This window comes from Nicotiana tabacum, chromosome 2, assembly GCF_000715075.1.
Source record: "Nicotiana tabacum cultivar K326 chromosome 2, ASM71507v2, whole genome shotgun sequence".
Lineage (NCBI taxonomy): Eukaryota > Viridiplantae > Streptophyta > Magnoliopsida > Solanales > Solanaceae > Nicotiana > Nicotiana tabacum.
In genome coordinates this window covers 92,532,688-92,550,224 of record NC_134081.1, presented here as the reverse complement: position 1 = coordinate 92,550,224, position 17,537 = coordinate 92,532,688, and the positions used below count along the sequence as shown (strand labels likewise).

The following is a 17,537-nucleotide window of genomic DNA, read 5'->3' as shown; positions in this document are numbered from 1 at the left end:
CTGCAATTAACCACATTTCATCAGTTTTCGGGAACACAATTAAACGCTTTTGGAGTAAAACAAAAGCTAAAAAGCACTAATAAGTAGTCAAAATCCCCACTTATCAGTGACGCACCACAAATCTGAAATCCGTCAAGTTCAAGATCAAGCTCTCAAGCTCTTGAACCATACATCTCTTTAGATTTGAGATATTTTAGATATTGTAATCCTATCACTTGAAATCAAATATAATATTTGTCACTTTATTTCTTGTCTTTATTTTTTTTTTCAGGAACAAAATTTAGCCGTTGCAATTACTCTTCATTACAAAACGAGTGATAGAATAGAACAATTCAAAACTTTATGTCATTGTAGCATTCATTTTGTAGTGGACATATCAGAACATATATTTTCCTAGTTAAGGAAATATCAGTGAAGAGTGAGCAGGAGGATAGAATTCAGAAGGAATCTGGACCCGATTGTGTTGGCTAAAACGGTCCAAAGATACTCTTAACATGATGTGATATTGTCTTCTTTGGGTGCCCGCACGATTTTCTCTAAAAGGTCTCACACCATTAAGAGTATCCAACTCCTAATAAGTAACCTATTTTTTTTCTACTTTACATGTGAGACTTTGTTCATACATACCCAATAATCTCCCTCTTGAACTATGTTCCACACGACCCATCACCATTCATGGGCTAAATTGGAGATTAATTGTCTGCCACCCACATGATCCGAGTGTTTATTATCACTGAAGCCCAATGAGAGGTTGTGTATGCGTCTTTGAAGCTACGGATAAAGGTAGTAAACCGACCCATAGATGGGCAAAGGCACTAAGCCGGGCCCTACGCCATCGCTCTGCCACCTCTATACTCGTCATGCCAAATCATTGGCTCTGATACCATTATGTTTGGAAAAAACAAGCAATGTGCACGATAAAGTAGCAGTGAAATAATACCTAAATCTAACTTTCTCAATCTATTTGAACCAAGAGAAGACAAATAAATTCAAGCACAAACATACTGCAGCAAGTATATCAACCAACAAGAATATGGCAAGCTAAAATAATCAAATACATGAGGTACCAAAATTTACATAGAAAATCTCTTCAATATGAAGAGTAAAAACCACGAGACCAAAGTCTCTCAAAGCTCCACTAAATCAATCAACAAGAGTTGCAAAAATTTTCTAAAGTGACCACATAGCAAGTTCTAAACAACAATAGAAGTAAAATTGCACCAAAACAATTGAAGAAATGAGAGAAATCACCCTAAATAAGAGCTATTGTTCAGGCCTCCAAAACTGAAGTTATACACTACCAAATCCAATCTCCATAATTGAAATACAAGAATCAGATGTTGAGAACTTCCAGTTCAAATTTGAGTACGATCCAACGATTAACGAGTCGAAAAATGCTATTTGAAGCGGACTGCCTAGCACAAATATTTTAGAGCAAAAGAACACACTTTTCTCCCTCAAAGCTTCAAAAACGGCCGCACCCTTATGTTTCCTCTCTTGTTATGTTTCAAACTTAAAGTAGGTCATATTTATATGTCTTGATATTAGTGACTATCGGGCAAAGTGAACTAGGTCCAAAAGGTACCTTTTAATCCACATAGGAAGGGAAAAGCTCAAAAATCCAACAGAATGAACTTCCCAGCAATAGATATGATTGAACCGATAACAAATAATTATCAGTTTATATTTTGAAAAACGATAGTGCGTTGACTCAAGTTGTAAACATAATATAAGGTCTAATCCTAATAAGATTATATGTGGGATGAGTAAATATCCTACATTAATTATGTGTGGATAAATGAGGTGTATTAACTATTAGCTTGTGATTAGCAGACGTTATTTATAAATAGATGCTAACCCTTTTTTCATGTATTCAATGAAACATAATATACTAGGGTTATTTTTATGATAATTAAGGACAGTATAGCAGAGTGATCTATATTTATAGAGAATACCTTCCCATCATAGACCAATCAGAACTGCTACATGAAGTAATGACAGTGAACAAGAAAATAAGGAAATTGATCAAATCAAAACTCAAAGTAATTAATATTCCTTCACATTGTATGCCTAACAAGCATCGGAACAGCCATAAGCATGAAAAATATGACCGTTTTATGATCAGAACTTCAAGATAAAAAATTAAAATATTGTTCATGGGGGCAAGCAAAGAACAACACTTGTTAAATTTGAAATTCAACATAGAACAAGCAGAGATAGAAATTCAAAACCATCGACATTGATAATTATTTGTGTACTTCACCCAACATACTCTATAGTCTGTAGTCTTCCTCAAATAGCCACTACTTATCCCATTTTCGTACATATCCCCTTACACGTTTGTTACTTAATTATAGTTAATTATCTTTTTCTTTCTCTTTATTTAATCATTTTCATTACCTAAAATAAGTATTATTATCTTTTTTTTGAGATTCTTGAGTAAGTTATGTATAATAAAATGTATTTTCAAAGATACAATCATACAATCCAACCAACATTTTAGAGGGTTCTATATTTTAACCTAAAGTTGTCCAAATATACGTTTTGTTCTAAGATAAAATCTCATTTCAACTATCAAAATAATATCTAAAATCAAGAAACTGTGTCCATAAATTAAAATAGATGTAAAAAGTAATTAAAAAATAATATAAAGAAAAATATGAAAGGCGAGATGTCCCCCAAACTAGCGATGGCAGTATTTGTGAGCATTTGACCTGCATTTCTAAGAAAACATAGTCAGAAGTCAGAATATTATTGCAGAATATGCCAGAACACGTCTTATTACTGGCTTTATTTTCATCATTTATACATTATACTAGTTTTAGTTTGACCAAAAAAAATATGGTAGAATAGAAAGAATCCATCAATCCTTAATTAGATATTGCAAAGTCGAATACTGAAAATAAATAAGTTTTTGGTTGAGAGCCTTCTTGCATTAGTGGACCTTACATGATGCATATTCAGATTAGTTGGAGCAATGAATTTTGGATATCGGACGTATAAAAAAGTATTTTGTTTTTTTTGAGAATCAAGTAAAAAGTTTTTATCGACGGGGTATAATCATTAGTAATAATTAAAAAATAAACTGGATAAACAAAGTTTTAATTGACATGTCAACAACGAGTAAGATTCATGCAAATGATCTCGTGAACACAAGCATTCAAGAGATATATTTATGTCAAAGTGAAAGTGTTAAAATGGTCATTAACTAAGTTTGAATGGTCAAGTGACAAATTATGCTAACTTTAAGGGGCTATTAGGTATTTGTCTAAAGTTAAACCTGTTTTATTATAGTTTAATTGGTCTTTATCTATCCTAAAATGAATCCTAATCTCATTTCGCTTTCTCCTCTATTTTTTATAAGCATTTAAAGTTGAATTCTCTTTGTATCTTTTCTTTCCCTTTCTTTACATGGCCTAACACTTCATAACAAGAAAATTCGCGAGTTCTTATTACATACATCCATCTCATTACCTAATTATACCCGTCCACGTGGCACCTCTTTACATTATTGGAAACTCAAATACATATACTGGGCCCCACTCTTTCTTTTAACCCTACAACTACATTAAAAAAACATCATTTGTTAATGTTCCCTTTTTTCGTTCCTCTTTGTCCTCCTGATTATTTTAATTTTTGACTTCCTCTCAACGGCTGTGATTTTCTAGAACTGAAGTGTGTCTATCCTTATTCCTATCTTGGGCAATGGTAGACTGACATGTGTATGAACATACAAAAATTAGCTATGAGCGGTTATACATTAATTTTCCCCTAGTCTTAAAGTGTGAGAATGCCAGAAGCGAGGCAAATGAAGAGCATGAGCTACTGTGTGTCTGTGTGTATGTTATTACCAACTAAGGAATCAAAGTATCTTTGCTGGGTTTAGACTTGTAGAGGAAGAAGAAGAAAAAGACCTACAGCTACAACTACAAGGGTCAAACAAGACAGTGACAACTGGTCAAACTGGTGTTCAAAATCTTTACCTTAGATTTTATCCTTCAAAGAAAAAAAGGTATTCTTGAGCTACCTAATCAAATCTTTCTTTGATTTTTACAGTTTTCCTATGTTTGTTTTTACCTAAATCCTCATTTTTTCATATGGGTTTTACTTTTTGTTAATGAAAATGAGTTAAAGATTCGATTTTTTAGGCATGGTGTTGAGAAAGATTGGATTTTTGAGAGTGAGAAAATGTGCACATTTTATTTTCATAATGCCCTCTTTTGGGGTTTCTCTAACCATAGCATTTATGTTAGTACTAATATGAATTTGAAAAAGCTGATCTTTGAACTTTTGAGTTTGAGTTATTGGTTGCTAAAGACTGTGACTTATCTTTTGCAATTCCCTTTCTTGATTCAGATTGTTACCCTTATTTTTGGATGTTATGTATAAACTAGCTAATTAAGCTGCTAGGAAGTTGTTTACTTTGGTTCTGCTTGTCTAATTTGTCTCCATTCTGGGTGTTGCTGTCTGCATATATTAGTAGACATATAGAGGAAGTAGCTGAAATTTGTGAACTTATAGTGTTATGTCTTAAAGATTGTAATAAAAGAGTCATTTAGCCATTTATTGTCTGAGGGAATGACTATTTTGTATGGTCAGTTTACAATATTCCGGATATAATATTGTATCCACAGATAAGTACCTCCCTCCCTCCTACCGACCCCTCATTATGCACATTATTGTCTAGCCGTTTGTGTGCATCTTACTAGAGTTTATGTTACTATCCTAATCAACTTGAAGTTAATAGAACATAATAGTAAATAGAACATTCAAGTGCAAATATACAAATGCGTTTTGAAGTTAATGGAAATTGAGAAAAGGAGAGAGAAAATTGGGGTGGGTTGTGGAGGTTTTCAAGAGGGAGAAATCGTAGTTTACTAGTTTATGCTTGCTTCCAAGGTAGTTATGAACATAACTCATCAGCTAAAAACTTACTTAAAATAACAGTGGTTTGAACTTGCTAGAAATGTGTATTGGCTCTTTCCATCTTGCATTTTAATCTCTTGTGTTGAGTAACGTAGGAAGAATGACACGTTGGGGAGAGAAGGATGAAATCTTTGGAGACATGTTTGATATGAAAAGGCTAGCTTTATGCTCAGATAGTGGCAAGAGAGAATGGATTGGATTAATAGATAAATGCTTTTAATAGGTCAAAGATTCATCAACTTTGGGTTTAACATAGCTAGCTTTTATTTTTTGAGAAAAACTTGCTTTTTTGTTTATCTCACAGGGCTTACTTTGTTCACTAATAAAATGTGTAAAACTAAAGCTATTCTGTGTCTTCTCTAATAATTATTCAGTGCGCTATATGTTCTATCAGTTTATGTGTAATTATTTTGTGGAGTTCAAACTTCTTATACTTTTTACTTGTATTTGCATAATATTGGCATGAGATGAGCTTAAATGGAGTAACGTGGTCAGTGAGGATTCATATAGCTGGCCCCAACTTATTTGAGACTGGGGCATAGTTGTTCTTGTAAATGTTATGCAGAATTCAGTTAATGTGTAAAAATGTGAGATCTGAAAATTATTCCGGACGGCTGTCAGATAATTGTATAAGTGGGCCTCATATTTGTAGTATTTGATTCAAAAGAACCTTTAGCGAGACAAGCACAATATTGATGGCGAAATTTAGTTTTCCCATTAGGATACTAAGTTGAGATCATTTACAAATGGCAACTAATTATGCTTTCTCCTGTCTCAAAGACAACATAGTTGGGCATGATAGTCAAATTTACATGATCACAACCATGAAACTTAAAGTGATTTTGCATTAGTTCTGAATCTCGGATATCTTTTAAGTTATAACGAGTAAAACAAACTTGAGCTATTTGATTTCGTTCATACCTAAAAACTGAGTACCTTTTGCTCTACTTGAGCATCATAGATACGTGACCAGCACCAAGAAACTCATGATTTTGCTTGGATTCTGAACCATGAGTATATTCTGAAAAAACAAAAAAACTTAAAGTTTCGATGATAAATAGACAATCAGGGCGAAGAAGCACCATGAGCTTTATGCGATATAATTTCAAGCTCAGGAAGACAAAAATTAGGTCTAGGTTTTGAGGCATTTTTGGTTATAGAAACCTCTATTCACCTGGCACTTCTGCGTTCTCTTTGTTTCAAAGATATAGCTGATATGGATAAGCGTAAAGCTGTCTACACCTAAATGCATTTAAATAGCCTGTGATTGTGATTATCTTATAGCTTCCCGAGGTGGGGCTCTAGCATGACCTCTCTAAGAACTTCTACTTAGGTGGTCCATCTAAGAATGTTTTAAAAATAAGCAAAATTAGAAGGTGCGTTTAAACAGATTTTTGGGAATGTTCTGAGAGAAGTTCGCTGTACAGCAAAAGCATGTTTGGATAGCTGTTATTTATTTATTGTAGTCATTTATTCTCCAAGAAGTGGAGCCTTGGAGCAACGATAAAGTGGTCTCCGTGTGACCTATAGGTCACAGGTTTGAGCCGTGGAAGCAGCTACTAATGCTTGCATAGGAGTAGGCTATCTACACCACACCCCATGGGTGCAGCCCTCCACCGGACCCTGCATGAACACGGGATTTTTTGTGCACCGAGATGCCTTTTTTAGTCATTTATTCTCCAAGGTTTATTAGATAAGAAATCATTTTGCAAGATTGCTGCTACTAGAATATCCAAAGTTCGATACTTCTTCCTGAAAGGGAAATAGGGTTAATCAAGGTTGTTACATTTTTGTTGCCATACATTTGGATTATTTACTTTTCATAAGTTGGGTTACAATGATAAGCACCTGCTTGATTTCACAGATAATGTGGTGCTGGAATCATCTAACATGAACATTGCAAAATTTTGCTGCCGGTTTACTTGGGCTTTTGTAGCTAGGTAGATCAGGCTAGCTACAAAAGGTTTAGCAAGATAGTTGGACATGAATTTGCTGGTGAGAAGATGCTTCAGCCAAGGGAAACCGACATTCCTGCTTTATTTTTGGTCCTGGTTGTGCTTCCCCTGGTTTCTTATATCCTTCTAGGCAAATGGAATGAGGCAGCCAAAAAGAAAGAGAGGGTTGGTTTGCTGGCTCAACGGGCTGCTGAAGAAGCGTTTAAGTCAGAAACTGTGCCTGCTGTAAGTATTATCCCTACCCCTCTTGTGCCTTTGCCAAGCAGTGCAATTCATCAGTGTGCAAGATGCCATAGTCCAGCCACAACTCGGTGCTCTCAATGCAAATCTGTTCGATATTGGTATGATCAAGTTCTTTTCGTGTACTTGTGTTCTAACTGTATGAAGTTTTTTACAGAATTAGCAAACAGTGGAAAGCAGGATGTACCAAAAATAAGAATGTTTTCTTGTCTAAGAGTGTGAAATGGCCCGTCTTCGCTCTCTCAGTCTCTTCTCCGTTTCTATATTTAATTCTCTTTTTTCGTCTTGGATAGGTGAAATGGCTTGTCTTGTAACTATATAGCTATATATTCCGTCTCAGCCCATTTTTAGGGTGCGAAAGGCACTCTGAGGTGTCCCCCAAGGTGAAAATAATATACCCCTCAGGTTATTCTTCATATATCCACAATGGCAGATTTAAGAATTTTTTAAATGATTCCTTCTTCAACCTTTAGACGAGGACCCACAAAATGCACAAGGGAGATGAAAATTTCCTGTTAGAACTCCATAGCTTCTGAATACTGTTATACAACCGACGTAGAGATGGACCTTAGAACAGTGAGATGTAACAAATTGGATATACAGATGTAGTTTTTTTAATTAGTGTCAAGTGACCAACTTACCAAAGTGCCTTTTCTTTGACGGACATCCTCTTCTCAATTACTTCATGAACTAATTCCACTGTCCACTTCCTCAGCCTTTGTGCTTTTGGTCCCAAACAAATAAGGGGGAGGACTGCAGTCCTACTCCCCAAGTTAAAAGCCCATGCCTACATCTATTGCAAGTTCTGAAGACTGAAGATACTTAGTCATCCTCTTGTATTATGTCATTAAGATAATGAACTGTTTCATGGAAACACAATCTTTCTAGGGTACGAGGACAGGTTTTGAGACACATCAGATCCTTGAATTAAAACTAAAGTAGTGAGTGTAAGTAGCCTATGATAGAGACAACATTATCTTGTTTCTATATTTTCCACGTTAGGAGCAGTCAACCCATCTTGGAAGAATTAATGATGAGCAAAAACCTCCTCCCTCGTTAAAGAGAGATTCAGCAAAAATGAAATAAGTGAGGAGGGGGGTAGGTGGGTGGGGGGGGGGGGAGAGGTGGTGGCAAGACGTTTGGTTGAGTTTTGAGTGTGAATAAAAAGGGATTAGATGAGGCTGTAATAATATGATAGTTTACAGAAACCTGTGACATGTTTTTCTTGACGTAAAAAAGCCGATCGCTAGCAGCATTTGGAGCACAATAAAATTTTTCTAACGCTTATGTTTTTTCTCTGTTGTCTCATCAGACTTTGTGAGCCAACTGTTATTCTTATCTAATGATGAAGATTGTGCAGCTCAGGGAAGTGTCAGATTCTCCACTGGAGACAGGTTCACAAGCTAGAGTGTCATCAATTGGGTAACAACTGCAACAGCTCATTCTCTCAGTCTGCATTGACTGATGAATTCCCGGGACGAGTGTCATTTGATAGTTATGTTGAAGCGCAGTACAGTGACGGCAACATTAATCAGTCATGGCTTGGCAAAGCTCCTCCAGATGGTGTCTCTGAAACATCCATTATCACACCACTCACCCCTACTGCTGTTAGTATGGTAATGGATACATCAGTAGCTCCAAAAGTTGGGATACGACCTGTAGACAAGAGACTACATAAAGGCAACAGAGACATATTAAGAAGAGGGGAAGGAACCATGTCCGAGAGTTCTGAGCAAGCCTCTCAATCTAGGGTTACTACTTCCCCCTCATGTGCTATCTCTTCAACAGAACGTTCTATGAACCAGAAGGTTATCTCTTTTCTAACAGAAAGTGCAAAAGTTTTTGTTTGCTTCTTAATTTGCCTAAGCTGAGTTCTCTTTTGTTGCAGTCAAGAGAAAGTGAGTCCATGTTTTCGGAACATGATAGCATCGCGGATGGATTCAATAGTGAACAAGCTGATTTGATGAGTACAATGGGAGAACGCCATATGTTACAAAAGCAGAGGGAACACATCTCAAGAAATCATCGTCACATTTCAAGTTCATTGAATCTAGAAGGCCATGAAATGAGTGCATGCAAGAATCAGAAGGAGTTGATTGATGAAGAAAGTCTTATACGAGAAGGCATCATTACCAGCACTCAGGCAATTCCATTGACTTGCACTCATGGAAAGACTTCAACAAGGAGAAGCAGTAGAGTGAAAAGTGCATCACATTCTCAAGTAGCAAAGTCCCATAGAACGCCCAAAATATCAAGAGAAGAAATGTGTTCAGGTTTGGAAGGAAACAGCCACAATATCGACGAGTCAAGTACGTTTCTTTGATGATTACGATATGCTAATAGCTGCATGTTGCTCTTTCATTTTACTGAGTCCTCACGATGCAGAAAATGCTAGAAGAAAGGATGCCGTCCCTCCACAAGCAGGCAATGGGGTTGCAAACATGGGCATTATGAGAATGTTTGGTCTGGTTAAATCATCAAAAGTTGATAGACATCAATCCATAGAATCCAGGGCTGACAAACACAAGAAACTAAAGGTCGGTTTTCATTCAATAGACTAACTTTAACAATTAAAGAAAATAAAGGTAATTTTTTATTGAGAATCACCTAGGTTCGGAGAAACTCTTTTAATTGATTAACAATAAAGCCTGATTAGCTGGGTGTTCTTGAGAAATCTAAGTTGCACTTGATTCATGATGTCATTGGTTTGTTTTGGGCTTTGACATGAGCCATTAATAATCGTCTAATGAACAGATGCTGTTTCCTTATGAAGAATTTGTGAAGTTATTTGAATATGAAGACTTCACTTTGTTGCCTAGAGGTATCATAAATTGCGGGAATAGGTAATGTTTCAGACGTCTTTACCCTTGTGCCTCATTTATTTTTGTTGTTTATTAAAATTAAAAAAAACTGAATGCATCCTAAACAGAAATTAGTCCAATTGGTAATTTTGCCTGAACATTAGCAAGTCAATTACAGCGGTTGTTGATTCATTTTGCAGTTGTTATGCCAATGCTGTCTTGCAGTGTCTGACCTTCACAAAGCCTTTAACAATCTACCTGCTTCGCAGATCACATTCTAGAACTTGTAATTTCATCACTCCTTTAATCACTCCCGTTCTGTTTCTTTTTAAACAAATTGCAAAATTCATCTATTACATGTACATCAGACTGCAGGAGAGATTGGTGCCTTATGTGTGAACTTGAGCAACATGTGATGTTGTTAAGAGAAAGTGGAGGTCCTCTGTCGCCAAGCAGGATTCTTTTGCATATGCGGAGCATTAATGGCCAGATTGGCAATGGCAGTCAGGAAGATGCTCACGAGTTTTTAAGGTCTGCAGGAAATAACATTTTTATCTCTCTCTGCTAATCTCAATGATGAAAACAAATATCTATGCAGAACTAAGGTTATTTTGTAATTTCTTGGGACGTAATAAAGAAGTGTTTTCTTTAATGACTTTAGTGGAAGCTTGATTTTTTCTTTTTTACCTATTTGTGTATTAATAGTTGTTCTATATGCGTGCAGGCTTCTTGTTGCTTCTATGCAATCTATATGCTTGGAGGCATTGGGTGGAGAAAATGCTGTTGATCCAAGATTGCAGGAAACGACCTTTATACAACACACTTTCGGAGGGCGTCTTAGATCTAAGGTCTAATATTGCTAGTCCTGTTGACTTATTTCATAGTGGAAAATTGAAAGAACTTTATTCTTTCTTTTTTACTTTTACCTAGTAGCTTTATGTCTTATTATGCCAGGTCAAATGCCTGAGATGCCACCACGAGTCGGAGTGCTATGAAAATATCATGGATCTCTCATTGGAGATCTTTGGTTGGGTTGAGTCACTTGAAGATGCATTGACACAGTTTACAAGTCCCGAAGATCTTGATGGGGAAAACATGTATAGATGCGGAAGGTATGTGAGCTTGCTTTGCTGATTCCCACATTTAGATTGCTTACCCATTGGACATGCATATTACTTCTTGAAATTGAAGTGACTTTTCTGCTCATATTTCCTTAAAAGGTGCGCTTGTTATGTTCGTGCACAAAAGCAGTTGAGCATACAGGAGGCTCCAAATATCTTGACTATTGTCTTGAAGAGATTTCAGGTACTGCCTTTTACAGATGTCACTTGTTAGGCATTTGTTTTTTTATCAAGAAGGCTGCTGTCTCTTTTAAACCAAGAAGTAGTGTCAGTTCTCTGTTTTCACTACTAGTTACTTCCTCTATGATTTTTGCTGGTTATCTGAGAGGATTAGAAGACAATGTCGAAGCTGTCCTAAATGTCAAACAAATGTTTTACCTATATACCTCTAATTCAAAAAGCCCGGTTTCTAGTACCATCGGAACTACTATTTATGTCTCATTCCCGAAAGGCACGCTATTGAAATTTGAATCTATTGTGTATGTCTCATTTCTAAAGTCAAAAAAGAGTTTCAGCCATGATGTAACTTTCCTTTTTTAAGTTCTGGGCACTTAAAAGTCTTACAGTCTACATTTTGCTGTTTTAAATATTCTCAACTGTTGTTTAACTTCTCTTCTATAATTATCAGGAAGGAAGTTATGGGAAGATAAATAAGTGCATCACTTTTCCAGATATGCTGGATATGATACCATTTATGACTGCGACAGATGACATTCCTCCACTTTACATGCTTTATGCTGTTGTTGTGCACTTGGATACCTTAAATGCATCATTTTCCGGGCATTACATATCCTACGTGAAGGATCTACACCGACAAGGCAATTGGTTCAGGATTGATGATACTGAGGTAGTTTGATGCCTAGAGTTTCTGAGATTCAGATGTTTTTATTATGCTTGCCCCCCCCCCCCCCCAAAAAAAAAAAAAGACACTTGTGTGGATTATGCTCAATAGGGGATGAAAATGAACTTAATCACTTACGACATGGTTAGCCATTTAATCTCACTCTTCAATCATTAAAGAAGAAATGCTTATATGGGAAAAAATTGTAAAACTTTTGCTTTTTCATGTTTCCACATTTTCTGTTTCTTGAACTAGATTTCCATGTTTCATTTTCCTTGGTTTCAAGAGATGGGAAAGATAGGTAGGAAAATAGAGTTTAGTGGTTCCAAAACTAATTTTGCAAGCCTGCAAATTCTGTCTCATTGAACTGGTAGGAGGTTGCTAGCTGTGGAATACACCAGGAATAAATATCTGAGAAACTTGTATGCGTCCACATTAATTAGAATCAGGATGTGATTGATGATATTCTTTTCTCTCCTTGGAAGTGTTTCTTTTTCCTTCATATGGATCATGCCATTCAGACCCAGTGGTTAACGATAATTGAATTTCCAACGGTTAGTTATATGTTTCTTGGCTGGCCATGCCATGAGAAATATAGGTATTAAAGCAAGAGGCACCGCTATTTTCAGACATATCTGATCAAAAATCGTTTTTACTTATCAAAAGGTATTGGAGCAAGAGGCATTTAAGTGTTTTTTGAGGAATAGTAGATGTCTGCTTGTTTATTCTTGAATAACCTGTGTTGTGATGAGGACATCCATGATATCAGATTATTCGGTCTTCTGGTCGACCTGTTTGTAATGCACGATAAGGCAGTTGCCTTTCTAGTTTCTTGACACTTTGCTTCACCTGCCATAATGGATAAGTTGAATTTTAGTGTATATACAGCAATTTGGTGATTGACTGTGCACTTTGGGAAACCATGCTAGTAATGATGAATGTTAAGATTCATTTATGCTTGCTAATGTCTTTTTGAGAAATTATGCATCTTTCGTGACAATGCTAGTAGGTAGCTGCATGAATGGTGGATTTCATGACTTTTTGTGCTTGTTACATGTCTTTGCTTTAGTATCTTGTCATACTTCTCACAAGATGCATATCCTGACGCCAGGTCCAGCCTGTATCCATGAGCCAGGTGATGTCGGAGGGAGCATATATCTTATTCTATAAGAGGTAAAGCACTGCAGAGCTTTGATGTTACCTAAGGCACCGTAGGAATTAAACGCTGGAGATCAATTTGGCCAATACATATTTGTTGTTGCATGCTGGCTTTTGTTGTCATTATCTATTATTTAAGCTACCTCACAATCTTTCTGATGTAAAGATCCCTTTATTGAGATAGTATAAAATTTTGTAGATCATATCCACGGCCAGCTAGAAGGATTAGCCGAAGACAAGCTCCTGGGATTTTAAAGCACTGCCCACCAAAATCAACAAAGACTTCTAGGCCAGAGCAGATAAAAGCAGAGCATCATTTTGTTGGTGTGGATCCTTATACGAATCACAGACCGGAACTGAACGGCAACATCATTGATTGCACCTCCGGTGGAATTGTCAGGAATGCCAATAGAAATAGACCGCCGGTTGTGGGAACTTACACGGAGTCAATGACCGCAGAATTTTCAGATGCTACATCAAGTGACTGGTCCCTCTTTACAAGCTCAGATGAAGCGTCATTTACAACTGAGAGTACCAGAGACTCTTTTAGCACTGTTGATTATGCGGATGCAAGCGCTACTGATCCATTCTCTTCAATCATCAACAGCTTATGCGCATCAGACCGTTCCTCTAACAGAACTGTCGCGTGTAGTATGTTTTCGAGTAGTAAACCACATACAAGATTCTTTTCAGAAAGGAAGGGTTCTGTTTTGGATTCAAGTGTGGCTGCCGGACGCCTTGATCGAGTGCACGGTGCTAGAGTTCCAAGACAGGTCTTTGTTCCTCCTTCTGAAGGTTTTCATAGTGATAGTAGTACTGGTGTAAATGTAAAATATGGTAGTGAGCCTAGATTTGGACCTCATCAAACTTACTTTCCATCTAATGTTTAATTTCTTGGAATTCCAAGTCATTATATGTCGAATTAGCTAGGTACAAGTTGTGCTTCTATTTTGCCAATCAATATTTTATTGAATGGAGCACATCAATCGTTTGTCAGTTCAAGAAAACAAGTAGTCATTGCTCTTAGTTCTTAGTTGTAAATATGCTTGCTGTATCCAAGTTTTTAACACACTTGTGCGTTAAATAATCTCCATAGTTGCAGCCTCCTCCTCCCCTAAACCAAAAAGAATAACAAGTTCTTTTGTTCTTTGTAATGAAGTGGAATCTTCGCGCAATGCTAAGAGTAGTTGATATGTGACCTGGAGGTTACGGGATCAAGTTGAAATGGAAGGTAAAACTGCGTACATACAATAAACTCAATATGGTCTAGCCCTTTTCCATATATATCGGATTATTTTGAAAGGTCTTGAAAGAGGTATCTTAACCACTAAATCCTCAGAATCAGATTGTATTATACAACCTATCTTATTTGCTATATATAATGTAGCGTTGTGGTCATACAAAACTGCTGTTTAATAATACAAACCCAAGAAAATAAGATAGTTTCATGTCTCCTGAAATGTTAAAGAGTCCAGAATAAGAGCCTCTCAAATGGCAGATGCTTTGTCCAAATCAAATGTAAACCAAATCTCATTAACTCTGTCCTTGAACTCAAATGGAGAGTTGTATCCCGCCACTGTATACATCGTAGTGTTATCTGCAGCATGGCTTTTTTCAACAGCAGCTGCCCATTTAGTGTCAGCAATACTAGCACTCAAAGCAGCAGCTTCTTTTGCAACATCAACATCAGCTACAAATCCGCCGAATTGCCTGACGGCCACATAAGTATTGCTCCATTTTTGGACGTGAAGGCCTTTAGCTGGAGGAGGATTTGGTTGGTTCTTCTTTGGTACATAGAAGCTCACAACAAATGAAGATGCACAAAATGGTCCATCACTTGGTTTTACTTGAGTGATAACTGGAGCTGTCATCTCTATTTTCTCCTGGTAACTGTTCTTCCCTTGAATGTAATCGAATAGCCTGCCAAGGCAAAGTTCACAACGACCCCTTTTATGTTTTCGCGAATAGATACACTAACATTTTGAGTATAAAAACCAAGCTCACCCGAAAATATTCTACTGACTAACAGTGCAAAAGAACTTTTACGCTTTCAATAATCATATCCATAAAAAGTGAGATTAGTATTCATCCATAAAAAGTGAGATTACTATCTTGAAAAACCACGCAGGTTACGTGCTTGAAAAAGTTGAATTGAATACTTTACATTATCAGCATATATAAGTCAAATCGTTTACAGATAACTATCTTTTTTTTTTCTTCTTCTTCTTTTAATAGTCGATTAATTTCAATTGATTGAAATGTAAGTAACCCTTAGTTGTTTTCTTAAGGAATCTTGGACAGAAAACAGACATGCTTTAATTGGTATTGCACAGTAGCTAACGTATCCAAATATGCAACACAACCGAAAGGAATTCATGACCAAAAAGAAGAAAAAAAACCATAGATACCTGAGGAAACCAGTTCTGGTGGCGGAATAAAGATTAATATCATCAATGGGTGCAGTAGACATCCACATGGATGAATTGTAACGACGAATTTCATAGTCTTTACCAGATTGAATCAAGTCATAATTTGGGCACTCAATTCGGTTACAGGTTGGAGGATAGAAATCCAATTTCAAATTGTTTGTCCAATGCCCATTGCTTAATTTAGAAACAAGGATGAGAAAGAAAGATAGCCTCGTGAAGAAATTCATAACGCCCTGCATCTTTTGTTTCTTTTTGGTGGTTTAATTGCAGCAGAAATTATAGGGAAAGAGATGAACTGACCAGAATGAATTGGTAATATCTTCATGTATAAATATAAAAGAAAAAGAAAATTATTGTCCAGAGGCCTTGGCTATGCCACGTAGCAGGTAACTTTATCTGAATATTCCAAAGCATAAGAGCCTATCCACCTTCCATTTAGGATAAACGGCGGGTAACAAAAATTTTCCCATAAGTTAAATGTAAGGAAGGGGAAATTAAAAAGAGAAAATAATGCATAATTTGAGATCATCTTATTGTGAATATAGTAGCGTCTTAATTATGGATTACTTGTTTAGTTGTGTCATATGTGTATGTATATTGAGGAGGAAATTATCTCCTCTATTAACCTACGTTTGAATAGAAAAAAATGGTTCTACAAATATTTCCTATATTCTGTTTATAGATCTTTTATATTATTTTTAATTGTTCTCTTATGAAAATAATCATATAATTGAGATATTATTATTTGTACTGGATTAGAAAATTAAATGTTTCCAAATTGAGCATATAAAAGAGTATAGAAAATTTATCGTGAAGCCCGTGCCAAAAGTGTTGTACCACGTGGAGTTAAAAGCTCTTTTGTAGTTTGATAAGTAGATTCAGAATTTAAATTTAACGTATTCAACTTTTAAAATTTTCAATATTGAATGCATTGTGTTGTTAAAATTATAGGTTCAGATCTAATATTTTTTGAGATTTTAACAGTTTTTTACATATATTCTATATAATATATAGAAAGTTATAGGTTTCAATGAAACTTGTACCCGTAATATGTCCACCCCTGCTAAGGGTAATTTCTGAAAATACTTTAAAAAACAGAAGATAACTATACTTAAGCTATAGTTAGATAATGATTAGAAAAGTACCGTAAACTTTATGAAGTAGAATAGGAAATCAACTATTACAATTAATATTTCATGTCTCATTTTATGTGGCATACGTTTTTTTTCTTTTCAGTTTGTCCAAAATAATGGCATTTTTTATAGCACACGAATATTTGTGGTATAATTTAGACTACAAATTCTATAAAAAAATCTTTTTCTTTTTAAAACTCCATATGGAGGCTTTAGCTCCCGTTACTGGGAAGTACCATAGATCAGGTCTCTCTATGTTAAGATTTTGCTGCCTATTTGATGCAAGTTGCATATTTATAATCAATATTGTTTGTATTTGAGCTAAATATCATGAAGATGATGTATGAGACAATTTACAAAGCAATGATTTTATAGGCACATAAATACCTATAGTATATTTTAGACTACAAATTTTAAAAGTTTTTTTCCTTAAAATTTGTACACAGTCAAACACCATTATCACAAAATGGGACAGAAGGACATATTATACTGTGTCTTAGTTACTTTAACCATCAGTAGTGGCATCTTCTTTATTTAATTAATTAAATTAGGAGTAATTTCTAACTAATCACTAATATACCAACATAGATAGAATTTGAAGCACAATATAACGATATTTTCATTTAGAGCTTCACAAGCAAGCAATTCATTGGAGAAATAGTTTCTTTATTATTAATATTAATTTCATATCATATATGCATGGAAATAATGAAGCACAAATAAGGAAAAGAAGGAAAATACTTCAAAGCCACGTAAGACGTCGCTGGCAAGAAGAAAAAGAAGACAAAGCATATTTTACTATGACAAGTCTACTAATGGAGATACAAAATATTACGCGTACCGTATATAGGAGTAACATCAAAAAATAAAAAGGCACAATTAATGTCATGACCCAAAATTTCCCACCGACGGAACTGTGATGGCGCCTAACAT

At 35.7% G+C, this 17,537-nt stretch overlaps 2 protein-coding genes across 2 annotated transcripts; one reads left to right on the top strand and one right to left on the bottom strand.

Annotated features, from left to right (window-relative positions):
- The first annotated feature begins 3,613 nt into the window (after positions 1 to 3,613).
- Positions 3,614 to 14,126, top strand: LOC107799888 (ubiquitin carboxyl-terminal hydrolase 15). Its single transcript, XM_075236178.1, has 14 exons — positions 3,614 to 4,012; positions 6,791 to 7,222; positions 8,482 to 8,929; positions 9,010 to 9,430; positions 9,507 to 9,658; positions 9,876 to 9,964; positions 10,123 to 10,208; positions 10,291 to 10,453; positions 10,647 to 10,770; positions 10,877 to 11,034; positions 11,143 to 11,227; positions 11,672 to 11,890; positions 12,996 to 13,057; positions 13,242 to 14,126. Exons 2-14 carry the CDS (start codon positions 6,930 to 6,932, stop codon positions 13,930 to 13,932), a joined length of 2,991 nt encoding a protein of 996 aa, XP_075092279.1. The 5' UTR covers positions 3,614 to 4,012; positions 6,791 to 6,929; the 3' UTR covers positions 13,933 to 14,126.
- A 162-nt stretch (positions 14,127 to 14,288) lies between these two features.
- LOC107821167 (uncharacterized) lies at positions 14,289 to 15,795 on the bottom strand. The gene is made up of 2 exons (XM_016647585.2): positions 15,451 to 15,795; positions 14,289 to 14,962 (listed from the first exon to the last, which is right to left on the bottom strand). Exons 1-2 carry the CDS (start codon positions 15,708 to 15,710, stop codon positions 14,530 to 14,532), a joined length of 693 nt encoding a protein of 230 aa, XP_016503071.1. The 5' UTR covers positions 15,711 to 15,795; the 3' UTR covers positions 14,289 to 14,529.
- Positions 15,796 to 17,537: the final 1,742 nt, after the last annotated feature.

Bases quoted from the DNA above. Each gene is read 5' to 3' on its own strand.
- LOC107799888 (XM_075236178.1), top strand. From the start codon at position 6,930: ATGCTTCAGCCAAGGGAAACCGACATTCCTGCTTTATTTTTGGTCCTG. The intron at 9,659-9,875 runs GTCGGTTTTCAT...TCTAATGAACAG, and splicing joins ACAAACACAAGAAACTAAAG to ATGCTGTTTCCTTATGAAGA. The intron at 10,209-10,290 runs GTAATTTCATCA...CATGTACATCAG, and splicing joins CAGATCACATTCTAGAACTT to ACTGCAGGAGAGATTGGTGC.
- LOC107821167 (XM_016647585.2), bottom strand. From the start codon at position 15,710: ATGCAGGGCGTTATGAATTTCTTCACGAGGCTATCTTTCTTTCTCATC. The intron at 14,963-15,450 runs GTATCTATGGTT...TTGCCTTGGCAG, and splicing joins ACCAGAACTGGTTTCCTCAG to GCTATTCGATTACATTCAAG.